This window comes from Chionomys nivalis, chromosome 4 (genome assembly GCF_950005125.1).
Source record: "Chionomys nivalis chromosome 4, mChiNiv1.1, whole genome shotgun sequence".
Lineage (NCBI taxonomy): Eukaryota > Metazoa > Chordata > Mammalia > Rodentia > Cricetidae > Chionomys > Chionomys nivalis.
This window is the reverse complement of record NC_080089.1, coordinates 113,159,581-113,184,368: the sequence shown is the minus strand read 5'-3', so window position 1 is coordinate 113,184,368 and position 24,788 is coordinate 113,159,581. Positions and strand designations below refer to the sequence as shown.

The window sequence follows — 24,788 nt, the reverse complement described above, 5'->3', positions numbered from 1 at the left end:
CTAATCAAATTCTGATTTACCACATAGGAATGAGACTCATGGTGGCTTCCAAGGTGACCACTGTGCTGAAGGTCATTTATGTAATGGAAGGTAGGGTTGTCACTATCCCTACCAAAGCATTACTTGTTTCTAAAGGACAGAGTTGCATGTTGTAGCTAGGGGGAAAACAGTTTTGAAGCAATCAGTGTCAATGAGGTTCTGTGCTTGGCAATCCAGGCAAAACTTTTATACAGGGGGGAAAGCTTTAATCTCAATCAGAAGAGTAGTTAATGTTTCTTCCACTGACAGCAGCCATTTCCAAGGTTAGCTGAGTTGTCCGCCCTGTCCACACAGAAGAATGCATGATGTTGTAGAGCTGGCGTCAACAGAGCTGACCTTACACCACATCTCTTTCTTCTCCACAGTCTAACTCCACAGTGAGAGCCTATCCAACGAGCAAGTCACGAGTGACCATGAGCCCTGGCTTCAGCTCCCAATGGAGCAGCAGCCAACCCGCCTGGAACACATACTCCTTCCCAAGAGCGAGCTTGCACTACCAGTCTCGTGCCAGCTACACCTACTGCACTGGGCACCCTGCGGTAAGTCCCCACCTCTCTGTATTTGGATGCTCCGCGCAGTTATATTTTAAGTTGGTCTTTCTGTGAGATGGGCGGTTTTCCTACAAATATACTGTAGACTAAGAGTAGACTAAGAGAGTGATGGGAATGTCTTAAAGCAGTTAGAGGGTAAATGTTTGGATGACCTCTGGTGAGAGCTGATATTTTATGCAGAGTTGCTCCTAGGTGGTACAGATTACCACGGTTTTCAGATTGGTGCGCTGGGGAGATTGAGTGTGTGGCTATTTCTGGTTTGATTCTTCTGACTTCCTCTTAGCTGTTGATTAAGAATCTAGTTGGTCACTGTTGTGCTAGGGATAAAAAGAGTCTTAAAATGAGAGAAAAGTTAGAGGATCCTGGACACTCAACTTTCCTCCCTGGTCTTTTTGATATATTTGTAGAAATGTAAACAGACAGAAATATTTTGCAGCTACCACTACACAGAGCTCTAGTTGTTGGTATAAATGACTTAAAGGGCAGGGAAAATAAACCCTAGTCATGGAAAAGAAAACTCATGGAATCTGAGAACCTTCTAGAATAAGGAGCCTGTTTTTGTTGCCGTATCTTTCATGTGACTTAATTGAACCACAGTAAGGTTTCTGTGTTATTGCAAACTGCATTATGTGTCCTTAAAAAAGATTGTAGTGGATGTTCACTAGGGTGTGTGTGGAGGTCTCTGGTGACCGCTAGAGGGCTGAACACAGTTCTGGGCAGGGCTCATAATGCATCCTCTGGCTCGTCAACCCTGGTAGATGTGGGATCTGCTGCTATTTAAAGGTTGATTGGAGATTCCCATTCCTTACCACCCGATCACCACTTCATGAACTTATAAAGTATGTAGAGCTTCTAAATTGAAGCAATGTGTGGTAAGGACACATGAGAGACGTCTCAGGTGATTTGTTCAAACCGAGAATTAGTATGACTTGGTTCGAAGGCAATGTTGCAGGGAGCTCTTGACTCAGGGAGTAGACTTCTGGCGTCTGGTTAACATGTGAAAGGCTCTATGCATGAGAGGATGGAAGGCAGCTCTGTGAATCCAGTGCTCCTGTAGCTTACACACAGCCCTGGGTTCAGTTCCCAGCACTGCATACACCAGTCATGGTGGTGCACAGCTGTGATTCCGACACCTGGATGTGGTGGCAGGAGGTCATCCTGAACTATAAGTAGTTATATGAATAAATTAATTATTCAATAAATAAATAAGAAAATATGCGTGAAGATAGTTTTAGGTATTTTTAAATAGCTTCTAAGAAAATCGTTAATAACTGTTCTTATTCTTTCATCAAAATTAGCATTATTATTCATTTATAATTATTCACTGTTATTATGTTCTTCCTATCTAAAGAATGCTACTACTTACACACACACACACACACACACACAAAGGTAAAAAGAAGCACATGAATAAGAACAGTATTTAGTAGTGGTAAATTCAATGCAGAGACTCACTCTAGATTGATGTGTTGGAAAACAAGTGGGTGCTGCTTTGAGATTAGGTGGGCAGGTAAGTCATCCTCCAGACTCCAGGTAAGTGACAAGGATGGGTGTCAGTGCTGAGCTCAGGAGAAAGAGAAACCCAAGCAGGAAAGAGTTGACATGAAGGAGCCTGAAGAGAGGAGAATAGAAGGAAGGTAAGGTCAGAGAGAAAGGGGGAAGCCACATTGGTTAGGGTTACCGTTGCTGTGATGAAACACCATGACCCAAACAAGCTGGAGAGAAAAGGGTTTGTTTCGCTGACACTTCTGGAAGTGTCAGGGAAGGAACTTAGGACAGGGACTTGAAGACAGGAGCTGATGCAGAGGCCATGAGGGGTGCTGCTTACTGGTTTGCTCCTCATGGTTTGCCCAGCTTTTTTATAGAACTCAGGACCACCAATCCAGGGCTGGCACCAACCACATTGGGCTGGGCCCTCCCCCATTAATCTAATTAAGAAAATACCCTACAACTGCATCTCATGGAGGTGTTTTCTCAATTGAGGTCTCCTCTCTTCAGATGGCTCTAGGTTCTGTCAAGCTGACATAAAACTGGCCAGCACGCACAGAAAGCGGTGCTTCTTCAATCTAGACGAGAAGATTATATCTAAGGGTGGTGGAAAACCACTAAAGTGTTTGTGCGATTGTACACATGTGTGCAATTGCACGTAAGTGTGAATATGTATGGAGGCCAGGATAAACTCAATTGTCACTCCACAGGGACCATCCGCCTTGATTTGGGGCAGAGTTTCTCACTGGACCCTGACAAGTTAGCTAGGCTGGCAGGCCAGTGAGGCCCAAGTTTCTGCCTGTCTCCTCCTCCTCAGGGCTGGGGTTACAAGCAAGCCCCACCATCCTCAGGGTTTTCCACGTGGGCCGGGATTGCACTCAGATCCTCGGGATGGCACAGCAGGTGCTTCACGCACTGAGCCTTCTCTGCAGCCCCATTAAAATATTTTAAGAAACAGTTGCTGTAAATCATTAGAGAGAGCAGTAAGAAAGCAGAGTCAAATTAGACCTTTCCCATGCTCATGCGTGTCACTGGGAGACAAGAGGCACTTTTTCCTAGTCCTGGATTCATGTGGCGCTCAAAATATAAGCAAAATAATAATAAAATCTGCATATATCTTGCATAAGCATTTGTCTAGTAGCCAGTTTCGTGTTTACTATGTCTGATTAAATTTTCCCTTCAGTCATTACTTTTCAAACCAAAATAAGACAAATCATAATTTAATAAAGTATTTCTGTTCATATTCTTATTGACTTCAAGGTCATCAGAAGTAGCTGAAATTTATTGCACATTTAATATTTTCCAAGTGCTGAGCCCTCTTACATATGTCATATATACTCATTTGCCAAAATAGTTCAAGGAGATAGTTATTATTGTTATCATCACCATTTTAAAGGTTAGTGTAATTAAATTCAGAAAAGTTAAGTTTCTTGTCCCAAGTTGCACAGCTCCTGGCGGGGCCAGAGATGCAAAGATGTACTGTGTAACTTTCTCCAGCTTTAGTACGTAGCTGATTTCCTGAATTGTCTTTTATCACAGTATCTCAATGCCTTCGTCTACACTCGAGAATAATGACATGTTTGGATCCCAGCTCTAGCTCTTTCTAATCATTTAATTTTAGTGTGCATGTGACTCCTTAGAGGAACCTTTGTATTTGTAGAATTCTTCATTTTACATCTAGGGGCAGGGTTGAAAATTAAGTGTTACTCTGTCTTCTTAACTATATGGTAAATTAGGGGTTGTCTAGCCACTTTCTGTTGTCTTAAACCCAGCAACTGCTGCTGCCTTTGGTTAGAGCACAGAGAGTAAAGGGAGGCAGGAGGTGGAAGGAAATAGAAGTAGGAGATTAGGACATTCTGAGAAGACTCAGGGGTATCAGATGTCCGAGTTCAAGGACCCTCTAAGGATTAGCGTTGATGCTTACTTGACATCCTCCCTTTAATCCAGCATTTAAACTCTCTCTCAAATTGCCGTCCCCTGCTTGATCAGATGACATTAGACTCATGTAACACTCCCGCTGGTTTGCGGAAGACTACAAGCTGGGTTAGGATAACCCCGCTGGAAGACACCGATGATTTCGTAATTTTCACATGGATCCATTTTTGCATGCTGAAATACTAGAATATTTGGGGCTGCAGAAACGTGAGAAGAGATCCCATAGTTTCCACGCGGCCTAGGGACCATGGAGGTTTTGTGGTTTCAAGTCACAGGACTGGAATCTTGTCTGCATGGATTCTCAGAGATTTTCTTTAGTCGTGTAATTTAATGGCCTTTCGTGGGGCCACAGTTGCTCTGCCTACCTCATGAAACCTTTGACTTTTTTATAAAACTCATCAAGCTGATTAAAATAGCCCCAGGTCTCTAATTCCTGGAGATTCTGGAGTGCTAGCCCACATGGTGTGTGTATGCTCAGCCCAATGATTCAACAGACTTCCTTTGACCTCTGTTTCCATGCTACAGGGGAATCCTGGTTTCCCAGGAGCATCGAGTTAGTAACATGAAATCGATAGCCTTATTAACATCTCAGGATTTCATAGCCTCAACCTGACCAAATATTTTCTCAGAGTCCTTCTGCATTTGACTGTGGTAATTTCCCATGACTGATGAAACGAACCACCACAGATATGGCGGGGGGGGGGGGGACTCAAAATACCATGCATTCTCCAACAGTTCTGAAGGTCAGAAGTTAAAATGAGTCTCTCTGAGCCAAAATCAAGGAGTCAGTGGGGAGGTGCTCTTTGAAGAGCCTTTAAGAGGCTGTAGGAAAAGGATGGCTTGCTTTTCTTTTTTTGGCGATACATTCTCTGTCCCAGCTGGCTTGTGGGCTGTCTCTGATCATTGAGACCAGCAATACAGCATCTTCAAACCTCCATCTCTCCATCTTCTCATTGAGCTCTGTCTGGTATCTCATCACTCCCCTTTCCAAAAAAGGATGCTTTGGGAGGAGGGGGGGGTAAGAGGTCACCCAAATAATCCAGGAGAGTCTCCCCAAACATAGGTTCCTAACCAACTCAGCTCACAAACTTCTCTTTGTCATAGAAAGGAGTCATTTGTCCCAGGATTTAAGGATCAGATCATGAACAACTTGGTTTATTGAGCCTGTCATAATCCCAATATTCAGTCCCTGAAAGGCTAACTTCTGAGACATTTGTTGAGTTCTAGGGTTTTCTGAAAGAAGATTGCTGGTTAGTTTGAAATGTTCTTGATACAATTTAGGATCACCAGGGAACACAGCCTGGATCAGGGCTTCCCTGGGTCAGAGGGGCCTGAGGGGAATTTTCAGGGTTGTTAACTGACCCATCGTGAATGTGGGCAAGACCATTTCATGGGCTGCACTCTGAGACATTTGAACATAGAAAGCCCCTCAAGAGCTCAGGTGCAGCAAGCAAGGGAATCTGGGTACATTTGTTTTTCTCTGCTCTTGATTGGAGGTCATGTCATGTGACTAGTTGCTTTGGGTTGGTTCCCACCTCCGCTTCTTAAGGAAGCATCATAATGGGAATGAGAAGCCAAATAAACCCTTACTTCCCTTTGGAGCTTGTGGCCGGGTGTTTGATCACAGCTACAGGAACCAAAGCAGGACAGAGTTCTTCAGTGATGCATGAACATGGATACCCCATAGTGTTTCCAAATGATGCAAATTCACAAATAGGAGATGGATTTTTCCCTTGAAACCCAGTTTTTCTGTTTGTAAAATGAGGCAGATGGATGGTAGCTACCTACTTAAGAACCCCTTTACCATCGTCTTTAAAATGTTGCTGAGATGCTGGTTTTCTCACACAGTCATTAAAAGTGAATTATTCGAAATAGCCAGGTTTAGAAGATATACTTCCTATTTCTCCTCCTCTAGTCCTTTTTTGCCACCTCCCGAAAGAAAAGCACATTCCTTGTACATAAATCTTCCTGTGGTCCATCTCCTTGGGGTATGAAAATGCCCCAGGAGAGCAGCAACAAAGGGGATGCCTGTGTCATGATTAATTAGGCTCTGGGAACCAGTGGGCTTCTTGTCTTCTAGTGCATGTGTGGATCTCAGGGGAGAACAATGGTGTGGTTACAGCCTGGAACATGCATTTTGTTTTTGGAATGATTTAAACCTACAACGAGAACCAAAAAGTTTAGAGAGGGCACACTGTTTTTTTTTTTTTTTTTTTTTTACATGCCTGAGTATATTTATTTTTTTTTCATTTTTTTTTATTCTTTTTTAATTAAAATTTCCAACTGCTCCCCGTTTCCCATTTCCCTCCCCCTCCTCCCACATATTGCCCACTCCCCCCGCTCCCCTCCCCCTATCCCCACTCCTCTTCTCCTCCCCCCAGTCCATTCCCCCTCCCTCTCGATACTGAAGAGCAGTCCAAATTCCCTGCCCTACAGGAAGACCAAGGTCCTCCCACTTCTATCTAGGTCCAGGAAGGTGAGCATCCAAACAGGCTAAGCTCCCACAAAGCCAGTTCATGTATTAGGATCGAAACCTAGTGCCATTGTCCTTGGCTTCTCATCAGCCTTCATTGTCCGCCATGTTCAGAGAGTCCAGGTTCAACCCATGCTTATTCGGTCCCAGTCCAGCTGGCCTTGGAGAGCTCCCAATAGATCAGTTCCACTGTCACAGTGGGTGGGTGCATGCCTCGTGGTCCTGATTTCCTTGCTCACGTTCTCCCTCCTTCTGCTCCTCATTTGGACCTTAAGAGCTCAGACCGTTGCTCCAAATTGGGTCTCTGTCTCTCTCTCAATCCATCGCCAGATGAAAGTTCTCGTGCCATTCTCCTTGGCCTCTCATCAGCTCTCATTGTCCGCCACATTCAGAGAGTCCGGTTTTATCCCATGTTTTTTCAGTAGCAGTCCAGCTGGCCTTGGTGAGCTCCCAATAGATCGGCCCCACTGTCTCAGTGGTTGGGTGCACCTCTCATGGTCCTGACTTCCTTGTTCATGTTCTCTCTCCTTTTGCTCCTCATTATAACCTTGGGAGCTCAGTCCAGTGCTCCAGTGTGGGTCTCTGTCTCTATCTCCATCCATCGCTAGATGAAGGTTCTATGGCGATATGCAAGATATTCATCAGTATGATTATAGGGTAGGTTCATTTCAGGTTCCCTATCCTCAGGTGCCCCAATGAACTAACTGGGGACATTGCCCTGGGCATCTGGTAGCCATTTCAAGTTCGAGTCTCTTGCCAACCCTTAGGTGGCTCCCTTAACTAAGGTATGAGTTTCCCTGCTCCCCTATCCAACCTTCCTTTATCCCCAATCACCCCGATTCCCCCAGTTCCCCTCCTCCTCTCCTTCACACTTTTCTCTCCCCATCACCCCTCATCCCCATCCCACCCCACCCCCAAGATTCCAATTTTTTGCCCATCAATCATGTCTATTTCCCATAGCTGGGAGGATATCTATATGTTTTTCCTTGGGTTTACCCTCTTATTTAGCTTCTTTAGGATCACAAATTATAGACTCAGTGGCCCCTATCCATGGCTAGAAACCAATTATGAGTGAGTACATCCCATGATCTTCTTTTTGGGTCTGGGTTACCTCACTCAGGATAGTATTTTCTATTTCCATCCATTTGCATGCAAAATTCGAGAAGTCATTGTTTTTTACCGCAGAGTAGTACTCTAATGTGTATATATTCCACACTTTCTTCATCCATTCTTCCATTGAAGGGCATCTAGGTTGCTTCCAGGTTCTGGCTATTACAAATAATGCTGCTATGAACATAGTTGGACAAATGCTTTTGTCATATGATAGGGCATCTCTTGGGTATATTCCCAAGAGTGGTATTGCTGGGTCCAGGGGTAGGTTGATCCCAATTTTTTTGAGAAACCGCCACACTGATTTCCAAAGTGGTTGCACAAGTTTGCAGTCCCACCAGCAATGGATGAGGGTACCCCTTTCTCCACAACCTCTCCAGCAAAGGCTATCCTTGGTGTTTTTGATTTTAGCCATTCTGACAGGTGTAAGATGATATCTCAAAGTTGTTTTGATTTGCATTTCTCTGATCGCTAAGGAGGTTGAGCATGACCTTAAGTATCTTTTGGCCATTTTAACTTCTGTTGAGAATTCTCTGTTCAGTTCAGTGCCCCATTTTTTAATTGGGTTAATTATCCTTTTAAAGTCTAGTTTCTTGAGTTCTTTATATATTTTGGAGATCAGACCTTTGTCTGTTGCGGGGTTGGTGAAGATCTTCTCCCAGTCAGTAGGCTGCCTTTTTGTCTTAATGACAGTGTCCTTTGCTTTACAGAAGCTTCTCAGTTTCAGGAGGTCCCATTTATTCAATGTTGCCCTTAATGTCTGTGCTGCTGGGGTTATACATAGGAAGCGATCTCCTGTGCCCATATGTTGTAGGGTACTTCCCATTTTCTCTTCTATCAGGTTCAGTGTGTTCAGATTGATATTGAGGTCTTTGATCCATTTGGACTTGAGTTTTGTGCATGGTGATAGATATGGGTCTATTTTCATTCTTCTACAGGTTGACATCCAATTGTGCCAGCACCATTTGTTGAAGATGCTTTCTTTCTTCCATTGTATACTTTTAGCTCCTTTATCGAAAATCAGTTGTTCATAGGTTTGTGGGTTAAAATCTGGGTCTTCTATACGATTCCATTGGTCGACTGCTCTGTTTTTATGCCAGTACCACGCTGTTTTCATTACTGTAGCTCTGTAATAGAGTTTGAAGTCAGGGATGGTAATGCCTCCAGAAGTTCCTTTATTGTATAAGATTGTTTTGGCTATCCTGGGTTTTTTGTTTCTCCATATAAAGTTGATTATTGTCCTTTCAAGATCTGTGAAGAATTTTGATGGGATTTTAATGGGGATTGCATTGAATCTATAAATTGCCCTTGGTAGAATTGCCATTTTTACTATGTTGATCCTCCCAATCCAAGAGCAAGGGAGATCCTTCCATTTTCTGGTATCCTCTTCAATTTCTTTCTTCAATGCCTTAAAGTTCTTGTCAAATAGATCTTTCACTTCCTTGGTTAGAGTTACCCCAAGATATTTTATGCTTTTTGTGGCTATCGTGAAAGGTGATGATTCTCTTATTTCCCTCTCTGCTTCCATATCCTTTGTGTATAAGAGGGCGACTGATTTTTTGGAGTTGATCTTGTATCCTGCCACATTACTAAAGGTGTTTATCAGCTGTAGGAGTTCTTTGGTGGAGTTTTTGGGGTCGCTCATGTACACTATCATATCATCTGCAAATAATGCAAGTTTAACTTCTTATTTTCCAATTTGAATCCCCTTTATCCCCTTATGTTGTCTTATTGCTATTGCTAAAACTTCGAGAACTATATTGAAGAGGTATGGAGAGAGTGGACAGCCTTGGTGTGTTCCTGATTTTAGTGGGATGGCTTTAAGTTTTTCTCCATTTAATTTGATATTAGCTGTCGGCTTGCTGTATATAGCTTTAATTAAATTTAGGTATGACCCCTGTATCCCTAATCTCTCCAAGACTTTTATCATAAAGGGATGTTGAATTTTGTCAAATGATTTTTCAGCATCTAATGAAACAATCATATGGTTTTTTTCTTTCAGTTTATTTATATGATGGATTACATTGATAGATTTGCGTATGTTAAACCAGCCCTGCATCTCTGGGATGAAGCCTACTTGATCATAATGGATAATTTTTCTAATGTGTTCTTGGATTCGGTTTGCCAGAATTTTGTTGAGGATTTTTGCGTCGATGTTCATGAGTGAGATTGGCCTGTAATTCTCTTTCTTGGTTGGGTCTTTGTGTGGTTTTGGTATCAGAGTTACTGTAGCTTCATAAAAGGAATTTGGCAATGACTCTTCTGTTTCTATATTGTGAAATACATTAAGGAGTATAGGTATTAGGTCTTCTTGGAAGTTCTGGTAGAATTCTGCATTGAAACCATCTGGTCCTGGACTTTTTTTGGAAGGGAGGTTTTTGATAACAGCTTCTAATTCTTCACGACTAACAGGTCTATTTAGGTTGTTCACCTGGTCCTGGTTTAACTTTGGTATATGGTATTTATCTAAAAAAGTGTCCATTTCTTTTACATTTTCCAGTTTTGTGGCATACAGGCTTTTGTAGTAAGATCTAATGATTCTCTGAATTTCCTCTGTGTCTGTGGTTATGTCTCCCTTTTCATTTCTGATCATATTAATTTGCAAATTCTCTCTCTGCCGTTTGATTAGTTTGGATAGGGGTTTATCAATCTTGTTGATTTTCTCCAGGAACCAGCTTTTTGATTCATTGATTCTTTCACTTGTTTTCTGTGTTTCTATTTTGTTGATTTCAGCCCTCAGTTTGATTATTTCCAGTCTTCTACCCCTTCTAGGTGAGTCTGCTTCTTTTTTTTCTAGAGCTTTCAGATGGGCTGTTAAGTCTCCAATGTGTGCTTTCTCTGTTTTCTTTAAGTGGGCAGTTAGTGCTATGAACTTTCCTCTCAGGACTGCTTTCATAGTGTCCCATAGGTTTGAGTATGTTGTTTCTTTATTTTCATTGTCTTCAAGGAAGACTTTAATTTCTTTCTTTATTTCTTCCTTAATCCAGGTATGGTTCAGTAGTTGACTGTTCAGTTTCCATGAGTTTGTAGGCTTTCTGGGGGTAGCATTGTTGCTGAATTCTAGCTTTAATCCATGGTGATCTGATAAGATACAGGTGGTTATTAATATCTTTTTGTAACTGTGGATGTTTGCTTTGTTACCGAGTATGTGGTCGATTTTTGAGAAGGTTCCATGAGCTGCAGAGAAGAAGGTATATTCTTTCCTATTTGGGTGGAATATTCTATAGATGTCTGTTAAGTCCATTTGATTCATTACCTCCATTAATTCTCTTATTTCTCTGTTAGGTTTCTGTCTAATTGACCTGTCCATTGGTGAGAGAGGAGTATTAAAGTCTCCTACTATTAATGTGTGCGGTTTGATGGCTGCCTTGAGTTTTAACAATGTTTCTTTTACGTACGTGGGTGCTTTTATATTAGGGGCATAGATATTCAGGATTGAGACTTCATCCTGATGAATTGTTCCTGTTATGAGTAGAAAATGTCCCTTTCCATCTCTTTTGATTGATTTAAGTTTGAAGTCAACTTTGTTAGAAATTAGTATGGCCACCCCTGCTTGTTTCTTAGGTCCATTTACTTGATAAGCCTTATCCCAACCCTTTACTCTGAGTAGGTGCCTGTCTTTGTGATTGAGGTGTGTTTCTTGTAAACAGCAGAATGTTGGATCCTGTTTTCGTATCCAATCTCTTAGTCTGTGCCTTTTTATAGGAGAGTTGAGTCCATTGACATTAAGTGATATTAATGACCAGTGGTTGTTAACTCCGGTCATTTTTTTAGTAGTAAATTTTGTGTGTTCCCCTTCTTTGTGTTGCGCTGGTGAAGGGTCTCTAGTTGTCTGAGATATTGTGGTCATTGTTGGACTCCTTGGTTAGTGATTTTCCTTCTATTACTTTCTGTAAGGCTGGATTTGTGGCTACGTATTGTTTAAATTTGTTTTTATCCTGGAAAATTTTGTTTTCTCCATTTATAGTGAACGAAAGCTTGGCTGGGTATAGTAGTCTGGGCTTGCATCCATGGTCTCTTAGTTTCTGCAGTACATCTATCCAGGACCTTCTGGCTTTCATGGTTTCCATAGAGAAGTCAGGTGTAAGTCTGATAGGTTTACCTTTATAAGTAACTTGGCCTTTTTCCTTTGCTGCTCTTAGTATTCTTTCTTTATTCTGTATGCTTTGTGTTTTGATTATTATATGGCGAGAGGATGTTTTTTTTTGATCCAGCCTATTCGGTGTTCTGTATGCGTCTTGAACCTTCATAGGTGTATCTTTCTTTAGGTTGGGAAAGTTTTCTTCTATAATTTTATTAAATATATTTTCTGGACCATTGAGCTGCACTTCTTCTCCTTCTTCTATTCCTATTATTCTTAGGTTTGGTCTTTTTATTGTGTCCCATATTTCCTGAATGTTTTGTGATGAGAATTTGTTGGCCTTGCTGTTTTCTTTGATCAGCGTGTTTATTTTCTCTATGGTATCTTCAGAATCTGAGATTCTTTCTTCTATCTCTTGTATTCTGTTGGTTATGCTTGCTTCTGTAGTCTCTAATCGTTTACCTAGAATTTCCCTGTCCAGCTGGCCTTCTGTTTGTGTTTTCTTCTTTGCCTCCATTTCAGTTTTTAAGTCTTGAACTGTTTCCATTATCTGTTTGATTGTTTTTCCTTGGTTTCCTAGGGTATCATTCACTGATTTACTCAATTCTTCAAACTTTCTGTTATACTTCTCATCCATTTCTATAAGGGCATTTTTTACATGCTGTTTAAGGGCGTCAATCACTTTCATAAAGTCAGTTTTATCTACTTCTTCATGATTAATGTGTTCATGTCCTCCTGTTGTGAGGTCGCTGGGTTCTGGTGGTTTCATATAGTTTTTCAGGTTGTTGGGTGAATTCTTGCATTGGCGCCTGCCCATCTCTTTCTCCGAATGCTCCCCTATGGATCTTCTTTTACCGGATCAGGTCTTCTTGCCTACTGTTGTACCTTCCCAGTGATGGCACTCTGCAGTGATAGCTCTCCTGGTGCTCCAGTGATGTCTCTCCTGGTACCAATATCAGATCTCCATGCAGGTTGGGTAGTTCGTAAACAAAACGCCTACCTTGCTTGCTGCAGGCAGGCCAGTGAAACAAAGGAGGTCTCCCCTGCCTACTTGCCCTGAGGATTTGCCCCCAGCGCCAGACAGACTGAGCTGGGTGGTGTTATGTGCCCAAAGAGGAAAGGGGGCAGAAGGGAGAAGGGTTCTGGATGCAAGCGGGGTGGGACAAGAGGAGAGAGGCAGTATGCGGGTGTAGAGCCCCTGCAAGGAGCCCAGGGAGTATAGTGTGGGGGATGAGGGACTTCAGAGTTCCCTGTCCAGGTCTGCTTCCGCAGCCGGACACAAACTCACCACACTGCTGTCTCTCCTGGTGCCAAGATCAGGTCTCCATGCAGGTTGGGTAGTTCGTAAACAAAGCGCCTACCTTACTTGCTGCAGGCAGGCCAGTGAAACAAAGGAGGTCTCCCCTGCCTACTTGCCTTGTGGATTTGCCCCCAGCGCCAGACAAACTGAGCTGGGTGGTGTTTTGTGCCCAAAGAGGAAAGGGGGCAGAAGGGAGAAGGGTTCTGGATGCAAGCGGGGTGGGACAAGAGGAGAGAGGCAGTATGCGGGGTGTAGAGCCCCTGCAAGGAGCCCAGGGAGTATAGGGTGGGGGATGAGGGACTTCAGAGTTCCCTGTCCAGGGCTGCTTCCGCAGCCGGTCACAAGCTCACCACACTGCTGTCTCTCCTGGTGCCAAGATCAGGTCTCCGTGCAGGTTGGGTAGTTCGTAAACAAAGCGCCTACCTTACTTGCTGCAGGCAGGCCAGTGAAACAAAGGAGGTCTCCCCTGCCTACTTGCCTTGTGGATTTGCCCCCAGTGCCAGACAGACTGAGCTGGGTGGTGTTATGTGCCCAAAGAGGAAAGGGGGCAGAAGGGAGAAGGGTTCTGGATGCAAGCGGGGTGGGACAAGAGGAGAGAGGCAGTATGCGGGGTGTAGAGCCCCTGCAAGGAACCCAGGGAGTATAGGGTGGGGGATGAGGGACTTCAGAGTTCCCTGTCCAGGGCTGCTTCCGCAGCCGGACACAAACTCACCACACTGCTGTCTCTCCTGGTGCCAAGATCAGGTCTCCATGCAGGTTGGGTAGTTCGTAAACAAAGCGCCTACCTTACTTGCTGCAGGCAGGCCAGTGAAACAAAGGAGGTCTCCCCTGCCTACTTGCCTTGTGGATTTGCCCCCAGCGCCAGACAGACTGAGCTGGGTGGTGTTTTGTGCCCAAAGAGGAAAGGGGGCAGAAGGGAGAAGGGTTCTGGATGCAAGCGGGGTGGGACAAGAGGAGAGAGGCAGTATGCGGGGTGTAGAGCCCCTGCAAGGAACCCAGGGAGTATAGGGTGGGGGATGAGGGACTTCAGAGTTCCCTGTCCAGGGCTGCTTCCGCAGCCGGACACAAACTCACCACACTGCTGTCTCTCCTGGTGCCGAGATCCACAATTTGTTTTTTAAGACCCTTCTGGGATATCCAATAGAAGTGGCCATTTTCCCCAAGTTTCTGCTTTCACATCCTGGCTGCCTCCAGCCCTGCCCAGCTGCTCCAGAGACGAAGATTAAACACATCAGCATCTCCTTCCTAGAATACCATATTAAAGACTTAAATTGTTTTCTTCCAGCAAGATCTTCTCCATGACTAAATATACAGAGCAGGTCCTAACATGGTTGCCATCATTTGAGGGTAGAATAAAATGCTTCATTAGTTAAGTAGGATTTTTTTTTGTTGTTGTCTCTGGTATTGTCCAACTAACAGTAGTTTAAAAATTATTTTTGCAGAGGCAGAGAGATCTCTGTGAGTTCAAGGTCAGCCTGGTCCACAGAGCAAGTACCAGGACAGGCTCCAAAGCGACACAGAGAAACCCTATCTTGAAAAAGACTATGCACACACACACATACACACACACACACACACATACATATATATACATACACACATATGAAAAAGACTATGTATGTGTGTATATATGCACATATATATATACATATACATACATATACACACACACATATATATATGATTACATATTAGCTGTGTTACTAAAAAACTACATGTAGGGGTATGGTATGTGTTGGCATTTGATCAGATGACTATAATAACGTCACTCACTCCAGAAGCTTCCACACTCAGTGATACTGCCCAACCAGGAAGTGATATCTGAATATCCTCTTAGACCTTTCTGATCCTTGGGGTTCTGTTCTGTTGAACACAATCCAATAATGGATTGGGAAGGTCATTCAGTTGCCAATTGTGAGCGGTTGTCCCAAGAAGCTTGGTTTCTGCACTCCCCCCTGGGGACCCTCCTCTTTCAGATCTGGTCACTGTATTGGGAGGAAGTCCAAGCCACCTGGGGAAACCACCAGGGGGTTCTCTGGGCAGCAGCAGCAGTTCCGCATAGCTTTTGAGGCATGGATCGTGAGTCCAGAAATCGTCAGCCTAATTCCATTCTTCAGCTGTGATCCCTAGTGTTTGTATCGAGCGATCAAAAGCACAGTGGTATGCTTTGATGTCTTTATGTATCTGCTATACTTTTTTGCTTTGTGAGTGCCAGGAAGTATGCATGTGCACACACACACGCACACCCACACATACTCAGACACAACACACACACACACATACACATGGTGTGGGGGAAGCAAGAGGGAGAACTTATAGTTCTAATATGCCCTTTTAAAATCACAGTGACTTAAATTTGATTAAAAAAAAGATGAAAACCTCTACACTCCTATTCCACTTCATCTATAAAAGAGTTTGATGACACAATTTGCATATTTATATTATGAATCCCTTAACACATTATTTTTTTGCTATTGCTAATACTTTCATCTTTTGGTATTTTTGTTTTCTATTTATTTTTTAATTCTGCATTTGTGCATGTTTTTATGTGTGTATGTGTGTGCAGTGCTCACAAAGTGAGAAGAGGGCATTGCATCTCGTGTGGCTGGGGTTACAGTGGCTGTGAGTTACATAGGCCCTGAACTCTGCTCCTCTGGAAGAGCAGTGAACGATCATAACCACTGAGCTTTCGCCAGCCCCAACATCTGTGCCTTCTAACCCTCATACTAAAGAGAAGTGATTCAAACACTGTCTGAACACTAAATTCGGAGTTTGACTGTGTACTTACTTTTACTAGTAAGTTTTACAGTTTAAAAAAAAATTCTAATTACCATGCTTTCTTTTCAGCTTAGAGAACTTTTTTCATACAAGAGACTTCTGGTATTGATGACATCTCTCAGTTACAGCTTCTCCTGCAATTACAGCTTCTCCCTCAGTTGCAGTTTCTCCTGGAGTTACAGCTTCTCCCTCAGTTATAGCTTATCCTGCAGTTATAGCTTCTCCCTCAGTTACAACTTTCCTGGAAACGACTTACTGTCTCTTCATTCATGGAGGTCAGCTTTCCCAGACAGCTGTCTCAGTTCTTCTCCAAGTTGCATAAATTCTGCTGAAAAATATGCTGTTAACCTTGGTAGAATGTTTGTCTATCGCCTGCTTCTTTACTCTGAATTTTAACATATTCTTTTTGTTCCTGACCATTGGTTAGCATTTGTCTTGTGTAGTTTTATTTGGATTTGGAGAAACCTTACCTTCTTGAATATTCTGTATCTAAATTTAAAATGTTTTCTTCTATTATATCATTGAATAAACGTTTTCTTATATTCTCCTTAAACTTCTATAGCTCAAACCTTTGCTTTTTTTTTTCTATGTATTTTTCCTATAATCCCAGAGGCTTCTTCAGTTTGTATTCTGCATTGTTTCTTGGCGTATTGATTCCTTAAACTAACTGTTTATAACAACATTGCTATAGCAACATAGCTATATTCTAGACAAACAAACTCATAAAGAGAAGCATTTTGTTTACCACATAAACCTGGGTGTTTCAGTCCAAGATTAGTTGGCTGCATGGCTTTGGGTACCTGATGAGGAAATTAGCCGGCAATTGAATTGAGAATTAAAACAAGATCGTGGGTCAGGAAACAAAGAGAGACTCATAGGCTGGTGTCTCCCAGGCATCTTCAAGTCACACTCCTCGTGATGCAGGGACCTCCCACCAGTCTCCATCTCTAGAAGTTTGACTGTGTGGTGATAGCACCATGGTGGAGTCCAAGTCACACACATCTTAGTGGGACTCTCATCCAAATCACAGCAGCCCTCTTCCTGTTTACAAAATTCACGTCTACCTCACAATACAAAATGCACATGTCCACCACCAGATGTCCCAAAATCTTAAGTGCTCCAGCATCACTCAAAAGTCAGAAACCCAAGGTCTCCTTCAGGACTCATGGCAATTCTTAACTGTGGGTCCCTTAAAAGTCAAAGAGAGAGTTGCATACTTCCAAGTTGCAGGAATAGGCTGGGCACAGGTGAATTATTCCTGTTTTATAAGGTAAGAACAGGGGACTGATGATGAATTGATCCAGGGCAATATAGACACCAACAGAACAAGTACTAAAGCCTCCATCTCCTCACCTGGAATCCAGGATACAGCGTGGTAGTAAGTGGGCTTCTAAGGACTTTGGCAGTCCCATCTATAAAGCTTTGCTATTTGTAGCCTTACACAGATGTTCTCTTGGTCATATTTTGCTCGGTAACTATAGCTTTTTTTGGCCACCATTGCACACTATTGACACCTCTACATCTCCTGAATCCTAAATTCAGCTTTGAATAAATTCATCCACTGAATACTGCTTACAGAAATTCTGACCACTTAGCATATTGCCTGAACTACATAGACTTTCCTTTGAAATCTTGGTGGAGGCTCCCATGACTCCATGTCTAAACTTCATTCTCTATACCTACCAAGTTATCATCACTGTGACAGTTCTAAGTTTTGCATTAGTACGAGCTGTACCAGAATCTAGACCTTCTTGGATCATGGGAGCAGCAGCTTTGCAGAGCTTTACTGCGTAAACTTTGGAAAAGGAATCCTAAGGCAGGTCTGGGACTCTTCTGGAATGGCTTTTCCGTGAAAACTCCTGAAAGCACTGTGATCCTAGGGACTTTGCAGATTTCTGAGATACTGTCTTTTTATATGGATTTATTTGTTTGTTTATTCATTTTGTGTGTTTATGCATGTGCCTACATGTCTATTGTCCACAGAGGTCAGTAGAGGGAGTCATATCCCCTGGAACTGGAATTACAGATGGTTGTGAGCAGTCATATGGGTGCTGGAAATAGAATCTAGGTCCTCTGGAAGAGCACCAAATACTCTTAACCATTGAACCCTCTCTCCAGCCCCACTTAAGACATATTATTGAATAATTTCAAACCGTGTAGCCTCTAACAGCCATATTGTCCTTGAAGCATGCTGATTTTCCAAGTATTTCAGTTCTGCTCCCATTTCTTCTCGATTGTCCCTGTAAATCTGGCTGAAAGTAGCCATCAACAATCATGCACTGCTTCCACGAAATGTTCTTCACCATGAAAACCAGCCAACCAGCTGCAAACTCATCAGCCCATGAAACAGCAGAGCATCAAAGTAACATCAAAGTGAAGGTGTAAGCGCCTCTGCTGTTCCCAACAGGATGGGTTGCCTGCTTGCATCTGAAACCTTACTGGCATCACCTCGTTGCCTACTTTCCCGTTATCAGCTCCTTCTGCATCTGCCTCCTGCGAGTGTTGGGATCACGATTTTGGGAATCATGTGCTAAAGTCTGACTACTGCTTATATCACAATATTTAAAGCTAAGCTTGTATCAGCTGCGATATTTAGCCATATGGCTCGCTTGTCGATTCCTATTTGTACAGAGCTCAAGGAGAAGCATCAAGTATTCCTATCTTAAAATCTCATCCTCCTTTTGCATAATCCTTCAGGGGCTAAGACTTGCTTTGCAAAAGTCTGTTTGCTTCCAGTCTATGCTTTTGTAGTTATGGGTATTCACAGAGCCTCCCTAGAGTGGCTGAGTCCCAGCCATGACCTCTCAGCTCCTTTCAATCTTGAGTACGGCTGTGTCTCCATACAGAATGCACACATTGAGTTCATGCTGTATTCCTGACAATATACCAAATGAGAGCAAGTATCTTAGTTAGGGTTTCTACTGCTGTGAAGAGATACCATGACCATGACAACCCTTACAAATTAAAACATTTAATTGGGTCTGTTTTATAGTTTCAGAAATTTAGTCCTTTATTGTTATGGGAGGAAGCAAGGCAGCATGCAGGCAGACATGGTACTGGAGAGGTAGCGAGGGTTCTATACCTTGATCCACAGGGAGCAGGAAGTGAACTGTATCCCATATTGGGTGTAACTTGAGCACATGAGACCTCAAAGCCCACCACCCCACACAGTGCCACACTTCCTACTATGAAGTCACACTTACCCCAACAAGGCTATATCTCCTAATAGTGTCGCTCACTATAGGCTAAGCATTGAAATATATTAGGCTATGGGGTTCATTCCCTTTCAAACCACCACTGCTTGAATGGAAGAAACAGGAAGGGGAAATACAAGGACCATAATAAGAGTACATATATCCATGTTTCACAGAAACTACTGGGGAAAAGTAGGTAGAAACAATGGATACTTTATGGGACCAAGGTCTGAAGTGCTTATCTGTGTGAGTGAGCCTTGGAGACATTAGAACATGGGGAGCCGATTAATGCCCTGGCTGCATGTGGGCACTTCAGAATTGACTTGGGTGGAGACTATGCCAGAAGCATAGTCAGTGACTATCTCAGAGTCAAGTTCCTCCCTTCTAAAGATGGGAAAGTGTGGACTACTTCATGAGGTCCTTCCATAAATTCAATGAGATGGCCTAAGGCTGTTCAGCCAGAGTTATGCCTTATAAGTTACCTAGTAGGTAAATATCAGGAATTATTTTTAACTTGGGTCATCACAGAAGTTCACAAGCTCCTAGCTGGTACCACTTTGGAGTATCTTCTCTCTCCTGAGATTGTCTTCCCACAGTTTGACATCATGGTGTCTCAGTTGCTTTGTTTCACTTCCCTTGGTTACCACAGTCTCCATGGTCTTCCCTCTCAGCCGCCATTCTGTTTCCTCTTGGATATGTAGCCTGGAAGTACATCATTCATATTGAACCTTCCAAAAGACTTGGTCACTTCTCCAGCCTCAGGAGTCTGTGCTTCATGGAAGTCTGTGCTATGATATTGTCTGTTCTTCTATCCCAACTCAGACAGCCTGCATTTTGTTTGTTTATTTGGTTGGTTGATCAATTGGCTAGCTGGGCAATTACTTGGTTACTAGCTAGCTAGTTAGTTAAATAGTTGGTTGATTGCTAGTGTTTTAAGGCAGTGTCTAAACTGTAGCCCTGGCTGTCTTTAGCCAAGGATGACTTTAACCCCCGATCCTCCTGCCTCCTCTGTCTCTCAGGTCTTGGGATTATAGGTATGTGACACTCACTCAACTAATTTTAAAAGGAACAATAAGTGCCGGAATTTTTTAAATTGGGCTGAATGGGTAACTGAATAAGGGAAGGCACTTATCACCACGCCTTGTGATTTTAGTTTAATTCCTGGGATCTAAATGGTAGAAAAGGAGAAGTAGATCCATCATGTTGTCTTATGACCTCCACATGTGGACTGTAACATTCATGTTCCTGGGTACACAAACACATGCACATACAAAAAAAAAAAAAACCTTTAAATTGATTAAGCAAACAGTCCATTAAATAGGACAATTTGAAATTATCAACCATATAGAAATGCATTCTTTTCTATGATTTTTAGATGACTGCTTAGAATCTTGTTAGGATTTGTGATGAAATTGAGGGTAAGATTAAATTCTCTTTATAGTGAGGAACCGAACACATGAGACAAATTCAAAGATTTAAGGAAGAGGCAACAGCACTGGTACAGAAGGCACAGGCTAGAAAGGGTTCTGACTCATCACTCCTGCTGTGCCAGATGCTGGCACTCTCATAGATGACCATTACCAGTTCTCTGTGGCCTGTGAGTGTCGCATTGCAGACACAGTCCTATTCAAATGCATGTTTGAAGGGAACAGTTACTGTGCATGCATGTGCTCTGATCATCTTTTTTGGAGAAGCATAATAATTTATAAGCTTAACAAGTTGCTGATCAGCTCCCTCCACCCTCTTTAGGAAAGGCACATATTGATCACACTTATGAAAGGAATTACAGTGTGGTCTCATGAGACCACACTTAGTAACAATCACAGACTGTGAAGTTGAATGACATCATTATATCAGTTCAGCTCTTTGCGGCAACTCTGTGATCCCTCAAAGGTGAAGACTAAGGCTTCTCCTCCTGCTTCAACTACAAAACCAATGCAAGTTCTGTTGGGACATTGAAACTTTGCAAATATATGCTAAAATTAAATTGAAAGCCTAATTTACGCCTTGGTCAGGAAGGACAGTTGTTTGTCTTTCCAGGTATTTTTGATTATGAAGATATATTCTTTAAAAAAATCCATAATTATAAGAATCCATAATTACTTTTAAATTAGATGTATATTTAAACCTTAATTCAGTGGGCGGCCCTTCTTGCTTTATTTTTGGGAAGTGTTTGAGGAAGACTGGTGAGAAACTACAGCCAGTACCAAGCAAATTCAGTATTTGGTAACAGAGACTCAGGAACTCATAGGCAGGTAGCGCATACAGGATGGACAAAGTGACGGTTTGTGCCCACGTGACGATAAAGCAAGGATGAGCTGTAACAGGCCTCTCATTCAGTATGCAACTTAAGGCATAAAAAATGTTTATTTCGGGGGCCTGGGGAGATGGTTCAATAAATGAAGTATGTGCTTTGCAAGCCTGAGGCCCTGTGTTCAATCTCTAGGACTTACATAACAAAAAGCCAGGTACAGGCTTATAGCTAGTACTGGGGATGTAGCTTGTCCCTAGGGCTCACTGGGATACTTGAAGCCTATTCTGTTTACCCTTCTGGAACTTTCTTTCACTCAACAACACATATAAATAAATACTGTTCCCTTGCCTTAAATACAGCATATGCTTTCTTTTTAATTTTGACATAAACTATAATAATATGTTTTTTGTTGAAATAGATCATTATTCCCTTATTTGGGCCCATTGAGACCATATCCAATTATATTTTGCTTTTACAATAACATTAGTTTTGTGTATATGTGTGTGTGTGTGTGTGTACCAAATTCCTGTATATGTGTATCTGTATGTATGTTCATATCCCTACATATTTGTGAGAGTTTCCTTAGGATTTTTCTAGAAAAGTAGAACTACTCTAACTGATGGTATCTTCAGATTTAATCTTGTGTATGTTATGTGTATACATGTGTATGCATGAGTTCACATGTGCATGTTCACATATGAATGAGTATATATGTATGTGGAAATATATGTCTAGGCATGTTCATGTATTTGAAGATCAGAGGTTGACACTGACTGTTTTCCTCAATTGCATTTCCACCTTACATATTAAATCCATGTCTAACTCATGCCCAGATCTCATTAGTGGCTGGATTGCCCCAAGGGACCCTGTCTCTACCTCTATGATGTTAAGATTACCAGCTATCCACCAGGTCTACTTAACAGTCATGTGGATGCTAAGGATTCAGACTCTGGTATCCACACTTGAAAAGCAACTGTTTACCATCTGATCAATCCTTGACTGAAAGTTTCTACTGGAGAGTCTGAATTGGCACTGATATGGATAGGAAAGCTGAATTGGCACTGATATGGACTGGAAGGCTGAACTGGCACAAAATCTACCTCATCATTCTGGCCCAATTCAGACTCCAGCATACAATTCCACTTTTGCAACTTTGGGTAAGCATACTATTCTATTGTTGTCCTAATGTTTTGTATTTTTATGTGTATGAGTGATTGACCTTCTTGTATGTCTGTGTGTCACATGCATGTAATGCCCGTTGAGATCAGAAGAGGGCATTGGATCCCCTGAAATTCACCTTACAAATGGTTGTGAGCTGCTATGTGGGTGCTGGGAACCAAACCCAGGTAGGTCCTCTGCAAGAGCAGTAAGGGATCTTAATGACTGGGCTGTCTCTCCAACCCCACTATTTTATTGTCTTGATTTGCGCTTCTCCTACTATTGAATAGACCAAAATTTCCTTCACAGATCTTTCTACCATTGGATAGGTTCTTTTATTCAACAACAGACATAACTATCTCTTCTGTGCTCGAAAACTAATATATGTCTCCCTCCAAAGTTTGGCATCAAAATAATACGGTTTTATGAAGAAATATTAAACTTCCCATACTGAGGACGATTTTTGTCTTCGGCTGAACTTTGTTTTTGTAATGACAGGTTGGTTTCTTGTGCCCCTGGATGAAGGCCGGATGGTATTAGATAAAGAGTGGCAGAAATGTTCTCCATTTTCTAAGGCTGTATTTTATCATAGAAGTCATTGAATTAAGAACATGTTGTCTGAAAACTGGTGATTTTGTAGCTGTTCATACTTTGCCTTTAGAAAATTACAAATGTAACCATGCTAATAAACAAATAAGGCTTTTTATTTGAAAACAACTTTGTGACCAGACATCTTTTAGTTTGTGTGTTTCAAAATATGACTAAAAAAAAACCACTTTAATCAACGTTTTCTTGTCCGACCTATTATATATTTATAAAAATTTTAAGTCAGCAGATGCCAGATTAAATAAAATATAATGGAATATTTATCTACTTGTTTCTATAAACATGTTTAAATGTGTTTCATAGATTGAAGTTGCTAATATCTTGTCAAGGCAATAAGATTTGATGAAAATATTTTAAAATATTAGTGCCAGAAGATTACCACTATATAAATAAAACCCTAGAAAATTGCCGAATTCAGCCAAGAGAGAACTTTATGGAAAAAGTATGTGGATTCCTGAAGTTTCCTCCTGGTGATGGAATTGTAGAATATTCAGTAGAAATTCAGACCTTGATGCTTGCCTGTTTATCTCTCTGGTGTGGCATATTAAAAAAACAATAATACGGCTGTGTAGCTGGTAGGGTGGCTCCATGGGTAAGTGCATGCTGTGCCAAGTGAGATTAGATCCCTAGTACCTAAGTAAAAGCTGAGGTTGGGTACTGCATCTGAGATTCGGGACTGCATCTGAGAGCTGGACTGTATCTGAGAGCCCCAGTGGGGAAACAGAGACAAAAGGATCTCTCAGGGTTCACTGGCCAGCCACCCTAGACAACCAGTGAACTCCCAGGTTCAAGGAGAAACTCAAAATATAAAGAGTGATAAGGGAGATACTTGGTGTCAATCGTGGGTTTCCACATGCATGCGCACACACATGTGTGCACCTGCTCGTACATGTGAGCAGAGCATACATAGCACATGCATGCACACATGTGAAGTCCTAAAAGTGGCTTGACATTCTCATGCTTCAGGACCAAATCAGAGAAATCAGATGCCGGTTCCTTTGGCAGTGGCTCAGAACCAAAGAAAAGTCACCTCAGTAGCTCTGACAGGCCGGGGAGCTGCACTATTTCTGGCAGAAGAGGTTCTTAGAGGAGTTCTCAGATCTCTTAGTTCAGACAGACCCCGAATAAGAACCTTTCTGAAGGAATCTGTTATAGGACTAAGTATGTCTACTCAAAACCACCTAAGTAAAATGTTCTTTTAGTTAGCCCATTTTTTGCTTCATTGACATTTAACACATAGGATAACATAAACCTTTTTATATATAATATATAGAGTGTTTTATAACCTGTTCCTGCTTCTTAAATTGAGACAACGAGGCTCAGAAATTCTTTAAATTGTGTTTTTAATTGAGGCCTAAGGATGGGTGAAGTAAATTCTGCAGGGTCTTCTAGATTACTTAGCAAGATAGTTCATTCAAAGTCTAATAAGGATGACTTTGGAATTTATTCATTGAAATGCATAGCATGGGGCTGGGGAGATCAACTGGAGAAGGGATTGTATTACAAACATGGGGACCTGAATTCAATCCCCAGGACCCCCCCCCCCAAAAAAAACAAAACAAAACAAAACAAAAAACAGGCATGGTGGGATGGTGGAACATGCTTATAATCCCAGCAGGAAAGACAGAGGCAGGAGGATCCCAGGACTCTCTGGCTGGCCAGCACAGACTGCTTAGTGAGTTCTTGGCACTCTCACAAAGACAAAAATAAAAACAACAAAAAAGACCCTGCATCCAGGTATGGGGACCTGAGTTGTTTAAAGAAATAGCTTTCCATGGCCATGGCCAGGACTTTCTGACTCACGCAGGGACACAGCAGTCC

At 42.1% G+C, this 24,788-nt stretch overlaps 1 protein-coding gene across 7 annotated transcripts in view; it reads left to right on the top strand.

Moving 5' to 3' along the window:
* Window positions 1-421: 421 nt before the first annotated feature.
* Window positions 422-24,788, top strand: part of Rbms3 (RNA binding motif single stranded interacting protein 3) — a 780,532-nt gene continuing 756,165 nt past the window's right edge. For 6 of the 7 annotated variants that reach the window (XM_057766769.1, XM_057766774.1, XM_057766771.1 and 3 more), the window contains exon 1: window positions 436-578. In XM_057766769.1, the coding sequence (XP_057622752.1) occupies window positions 453-578 (126 nt within the window). In that variant the 5' untranslated portion in view covers window positions 436-452. Of the gene's footprint in view, window positions 579-24,788 lie in introns of all 7 variants that reach the window. The other variant, XM_057766780.1, reaches the window with a different exon arrangement.